We start from the raw sequence: 6,498 nt of genomic DNA, 5'->3' as shown, positions 1-6,498 counted from the left end.
GGGGGGGGGGGGGGCGGTCAGCCAAGGGACTGGGTCCCCGTGTCCCCAAACTCAAGGTCCTAAGAACACACTCACTGGACTCAAATTCATCTACAAAGGACCAAGTAGGAAAGGACATCTGCCAGACGTCACAGGCTAATTTCCTTAATGGAGAACACAAACGGGAAACTGGGCAGAGGATGTGAACAGACAGTTCAGAGGAATGGGGAAAACAAATCTCTCTTTAACCGGTGACATATCCACATTCACAAACTGCAATGAGGTACTTTTCACTGTCGGGGCAAAAATTAAAAAGTGAGCTGTAGTATCAAAAAAACAGACAATCCGGGCTTCCCTGGTGGCGCAGTGGTTGGGAGTCCGCCTGCCGATGCAGGGGACGCGGGTTCGTGCCCCGGTCCGGGAAGATCCCACATGCCACGGAGCTGCTAGGCCCGTGAGCCATGGCCGCTGAGCCTGCGCGTCCGGAGCCTGTGCTCCGCAACGGGAGAGGCCACAACAGTGAGAGGCCCGCGTACCACAAAAAAAAAAAAAAAAAAAAAAACAGACAATCCAATCCAAAAATGGGCAGAAAAACAGACATTTCTCCAAAGAAGATATACAGATGGCCAACAAACACATGAAAAGATGCTCAACATCACTAATCATTAGAGAAATGCAAATCAAAACTACAATGAGGTATCACCTCACCCCGGTCAGAGTGGGCATCATCAGAAAATCTACAAACAACAAATGCTGGAGAGGGTGTGGAGAAAGGGGAGCCCTCTTGCACTGTTGGTGGGAATGTAAATTGATACAGCCGCTATGGAGAGCAGTCTGGAGGTTCCTTAAAAAACTAAAAATAGAACTACCGTACGACCCAGCAATCCCACCACTGGGCATATACCGTGAGAAAACCATAATTCAAAAAGAGTCACGTACCACAATGTTCACTGCAGCTCTATTTACAATAGCCAGGACATGGAAGCAACCTAAACGCCCATCGACAGACGAATGGATAAAGAAGACATGGCACATATATATGATGGAATATTACTCAGCCACAAAAAGAAACAAAATTGAGTTATTTGTAGTGAAGTGTATGGACCTAGAGTCTGTCATACAGAGTGAAGCCAGAAAGAGAAAAACAAATACCGTATGCTAACACATATATATGGAGTCTAAAAAAAAAAAAAAGGTTCTGATGAACCTAGGGGCGGGCCAGAAATAAAGATGCAGACATAGAGAATGGACTTGAGGACCTGGGGAGGGGGAAGGGTAACCTGGGACGAAGTGAGAGAGTGGCATGGACGTATATACACTACCAGATGTAAAATAGCTAGCTAGTGGGAAGCAGCCGAATAGCACAGGGAGATCAGCTCGGTGCTTTGTGACCACCTAGAGGGGTGGGATAGGGAGGGTGGGAGGGCGGGAGACACAAGAGGGAGGGGATATGGGGATATACGTATGCATATAGCTGATTCATTTTGTTATACAGCAGAAACTAACAGAACATTGTAAAGCAATTATACTCCAATAAAGATGTTAAAAAAAACACCACCTTAATAGAAGCCTAAGGTATATGGGTATTATAGGTAATCGAAAGTTGTAGTTAATTTGAGGGCTAATACAATTTTTACGTCCAAAAAAAAAAAAACCAGTGAGCTAATGATATTGCATGTGTAGAGAAACACTCACTCGGATATGAGTCACAGGAATGTAAATCCATAAATTTGGTAACATCTACTAAAATTTTAAAATGCACATATTGTTTAACACAGCAATTCCACTTCTAGAAATGTATCCTGCAATTAAAATTCCGTATTTTATCCAATGAGATGTATGTAGTTGTTAATGCAGCATTTGTAAAGGCTAAACGTTAGAAACTCTGAAACTGTCCATCAACAGAAGACTGGTTAGAGCAATCACGGACGGGCATAAAAATGGAATCTCAGCCAAGTTTTGGAAAAAATAAGGCAGTTCTACTTACAAATACTACTAGGAAACAATCTCCAAGGTTACAAAGTTAAGTGCAAAGGCAAGGTTTAAAACAATTTGTGTAGCATACTAACATTCCTGTTTTTAAAAAGCATACATACATCCTGGCATGTGCTTTTAAAGAAATTACCAAGAAAGCAGCAGTTTCTCTCCAGGGAGACACTGGGGGGCTGAAGGGCCAGAGCTTTTTAGGGGTCTTCCCCAGCCACCACGGGACACAGGCCCTCAGAGCTGCATCGAAAGACTGTTCCCAGGGGGGCCTCTTCTCACCCCACAGGGAGGCCGCAAAGAACAGCCAAGGGGTCCCAAACCTTGCAGAGTAATCTGGGCGTACGCTTTCCCCCAGGAAACCCTCGGGAGGCCTGAGAAGCCGGCTCACAGCCTCCTGGACCTCAGCACGAGGGCCCACCGGTGACATGCAGACCCCGTCCCATAGTGTCCACACGTCCACCTGCCTGACCCCCACCCTGCTGGCCGCTACAGCGCGTGGTCCATCGTCATGACGCTGCTATACACTCGCCCTCCCTGCCTGCTTCTTCCGTCTTCCTGCCCAATGAGAAATCACCAGTGTCCCCCACGTGGCAAGTCTAATGGTTACTTCTCCTGACCCCTGACCCCCGGACTCTTGCCCCTCTGAACCTGCCCCGCCCTGCAGGCTCTTCCTCCCTCCCCACCGGCCACCCTTCTCAGGCCCCTCCGCTCCACTCCCTGTACGTGCTGGGTCCTGGGCCCCCGCGTGCTGGGCTGCACCGTCTGCCCAGCTGCCCTCACCCCACGACTGCAGACACACACGCGTGCGGCTGCCCACCCCCTGGCTCCGCCTCTGTCAGCGCTCACGACGCTTCACCTCAACCTTCTCAAGAAGGATGTGAGTCCAGCACCTTCCGCGCTGGCTTCTCCCCCAGGACCTGGCATCTCCAGGCTACCGGCTGCCCGGAGGCCCAACCTCCTCCGCTCTTCACACCCCCTTCCTTCCTCTTGAGCAGCAGCTCTCAGCGTGTGGTCCCAGGACCAGCCGCGTCACCGTCACCTGAGAACTTGCGAGAAACGTCCATCTTGTGCCCACCCCGCCCCCCAAGACCTGCACAGTCAGGAGGGGGCCCAGCGATTCGTCTAACGAGCCCTCCGGTGGCCATGCACAACCTGGACTCCGAGAACCACCCGCTCCAAAACACACCTCCATTGACCACTGTCTGCCCGTCCCCACGGCTGCCCCCCTCTCCCGGCCGCCCCCCGCCTCCGTACTCACCTCCTCACCATCCGCTCTGCACGCGGCGGTCGTCCCCGCCCCGCTTAAAACCCTCCCCAGGCTTCACTCTCCAGAGGACAAAACCTGTCTCCTCATCCACTCCGGCCTCTCTCCAGCCCCAGCTCGGGCCGCTGGTTCACCTCCACCCTGCGGCCACCCTGCGGCCACCCTCCGGGCACGAGGGCCACCGTGCAGCTCCTCGGACACACCAAGCGGCCCCCGGCGCCGCGCCCGCCCCGTGCCCAGGACCCCCATGCCGCGGCATCGAAGCGCCAGAGGGGCCTGCCCTAGCCGCCGAGACTCGCCACCGGCCAGCCTCCGTCACGCTGCCCCGCTCCGACCCTCCACTGGGTGCTTCCGGGCCTCGTCCAGTTCCTCTGTCTCCCCCATGAGGCGTGAGGTCCCAGGGGACAAGGGCCTTGTCTGCCACGACAGCTGCGGGGTTTCAGTGGAACGCAGCCTGGCACACAGCAGCTGCCCCAGAAACACTGCTGAATCAAGGAAGGGGGTTTGTACTTAAGAACGAACGGAAAACTGCTCTCTCCTTGACCAGGCCGGGCGGAGGAAGAGCCAGCTCGAGACGCCAGGGCGGCCGGAGAAGCAGGCCCACGGGGGTGGGATGGCGGGGGCGCTGCCAACTCCGAGGCCGCGAGACCCCAGCCGCCCGCGTGTCTTAGGCAGCCGCCTGTCTTGGGGGGCTGGGGCCACAGCCTCCGGCTGGCACCCGAGGGGGGCTCGCGGGAAAGGCCAGGGCAGGTCTGCTGCCCGCCGGCGCTCCCACCCCGACCAGACACCCACCCCAGGATCGAGGGCAGACACAGACAAGGAGCCACCCTTTTCCTCCCAGACACTTACCGAGGGGCCACTGCATGCTGAGGCCCCGGGGGCCAGGAGCGCAGACTCGACCAAAGGTGGTTCCGGGAAGCCCTCCCGACCCGCCACGCACCACGCACAACGCCCAAGGCAAGGCGTCTGTCAGGCCCCTGCGGGGCAACGGGAGTAGAGGACAGGCCAAAGCCCCAGCGCCCCCACCCCCCGGGGAGCAAAGCGTGCCGAAGCCTTTTTTAAACCGGAGATTTTACTTCCAGAAGAATTGCTCCAGAGAAATAATGTCTAAACTGTCAAAGATTTATACACGGGGAGGTTTACGACAGCACTGCACTAAACCTAGAAGTTCAAACGTAGAAGGTCGCTCGTGGTACATTCATGCAACGAAATATGCTACAGACACAGCAAGAAGTGTATAAGTAAACTACGAAACAGTTGTAGGCGCGGGGAGAGGCAGGGGCATGAGGGCCAGTGGAGGGGAGGCCTTTCGCCGTGTATGTATCTACTCTGTACTTTGCAAATCTGGTACCAAGCACAGAAAATTCCCCCAAATACTGAAGTTAAAAATCTTTTCAATCATTTATTTTTCATCGGGAAATGATAAAAGTCAGTTATAAAGCAGATAAAAAGGTAAAATTCTACCTTGATAAAAGCACACGATTTATTTAGATGTATTCATCCATGTCCAAAATAACATGCAAGGATATTCAGCAGAACACAACCAGTGGTTACCTTTGATTGACAGGATTTGGGTGATCTTATTTATTTTTGATTCTCTGTGTTTGTACGTTTCCACTGTAATATCAAATATATATCCAAAAATACTGGGTTGGCCAAAAAGTTCGTTTGGGTTTTTCCATAACATCTCACAGAAAAACTCAAACAAACTTTTTGGCCAACCCAATATAAAGGGGGGAATGAAAGCTGGGTGACAGGGGAAAGCATACGGCCTGGGAGGCGCCCTGCGCCTGGCACTCTGTAAGCCCCACTCACAACACTCACCTTGAGGAGCTTGAAGCGAGAGGCGGGAACAATGAAGTGTCTATTCTGCTTCTTCTTGCAAATACTGCAGCTACAGAAAGACAAGAGCAGACCTCGGACTGTGAACGACCACCTGCACCCTCTGAGTTCCCCTCAGGGCCCAACCTGCCAGGAGCCAGCTGACCCTTGAGGTGAAGCCCCTTGCAGCGCCATCCCAGGAAGGGCAGCTGGGGCAGGAGGGCCAGCGGCCTGGGGCCTCTGCTCTGTGTGTGCAGGAGGGCCCACGGGTCCCACAGCCAGCAGTGCAGGCCACGCACCCCTCAGGAAACCAGGACCCGGAGAACCACACTCCTGCTGCCCACCCTTGGTTTACTACGGTGAAGGGAACTGCTGGATTCTGGAGACAGTAGAAAACAAGCATCAGGCAGAGCTACGACCTTCGTACGGATAAGGAAGCTTAGGTTTCCCTCTGTCCTCATCTGCACATCACAGAAAGCCCAGCTCCACATCAAACAGGTCCTCAGAATTAAATATAAGTCCCCCCACCGTTTTAGTCCACCTTTTAAAAAACTCTAATTTCGTATAAAATCCTCTAACAACTTATTCCAGGGGCTGCTTCTTCAATCTGGACCACACTGTTTAGCAGCAGGACCAGCTCCCCGTGGGAGGAATTCCACGGTATTTATTTATTTATTCTTCACATGTAATTCAGGCACCACAGCACCAAGGGGCAAAAGGACTGGATACTGTTGCATAATCAGTTACACACCAACTACGGGCCAGACACAAGTCCGAGCCTGGAGACCCTGTTCTATCACAAGGCCTGGGAGGTGCTGACAGCAGACGCTCCACTGATCCTGGCAGCACTGCCTGCCTCACCTGGAGCAACGGGGCCAGGTGACCTGGGGCATGACAAGCTTCCAGGTGCATACGCCCTGACCTCAGCTCACCTCACCTCACCCAACTCCCGAAGACTCTGCTCAAGGCCTTTCATTCAGTGCCCGGCCGCAAGGTCTCTGGGGAAGCACTCCCACCGCCAGCCCCCCGCCCCAGCACCGGTGTCTCTGGGGCACTCTGCTGGGCACAAGTCGAGGGCCCTGCTCCACATCCCCTGGGGCTGTGCTGCAGGACTGAGCTGTGTCACACCCAGCACGCTGTTATTTTTAGCCTCCCCCAGTCTTTAAACCTTTTTTCATTAATGAAAACATCTAACACAACTTCTAACGTCTAAGCAACTTGGGAAGAGAAAACACTCACTTGCAGTCAAAGATGTGCAGGTCTGCAGAGGCCCAGACTTCAAAGCGAACCGCCCCACAGTGGCAGCCTCCTGTGTGTTTCACCAGGCCCTGGTATTCACTGTAGGGAACACAAATCAGGAAGATGAGGGTTTCTGAATAGTCAGGCCATGGTTGAAAGAAAGAAGCAAGATGGGACGGAAGTCGTCACAGGACCACCAGATGCATTCC

At 53.4% G+C, this 6,498-nt stretch overlaps 1 protein-coding gene across 1 annotated transcript in view; it reads right to left on the bottom strand.

The window, feature by feature from the left end:
• The window catches only part of CENPV (centromere protein V), an 11,087-nt gene that overhangs the window by 1,582 nt on the left and 3,007 nt on the right, over nucleotides 1–6,498 (bottom strand). Inside the window, exons 3-4 of the mRNA XM_007462673.1 lie at nucleotides 6,290–6,388; nucleotides 5,054–5,123 (exon numbers count right to left, since the gene is read on the bottom strand). Of these exons, the coding sequence (XP_007462735.1) occupies nucleotides 5,054–5,123; nucleotides 6,290–6,388 (169 nt within the window). The remainder of the gene's footprint in view (nucleotides 1–5,053; nucleotides 5,124–6,289; nucleotides 6,389–6,498) is intronic.

Source organism: Lipotes vexillifer, unplaced genomic scaffold, assembly GCF_000442215.2.
Source record: "Lipotes vexillifer unplaced genomic scaffold, Lipotes_vexillifer_v1.1 scaffold982, whole genome shotgun sequence".
Taxonomy (NCBI): Eukaryota; Metazoa; Chordata; class Mammalia; order Artiodactyla; family Lipotidae; genus Lipotes; species Lipotes vexillifer.
The sequence above is the reverse complement of the archived record's forward strand: the minus strand, read 5'-3'. Positions and strand labels throughout refer to the sequence as shown.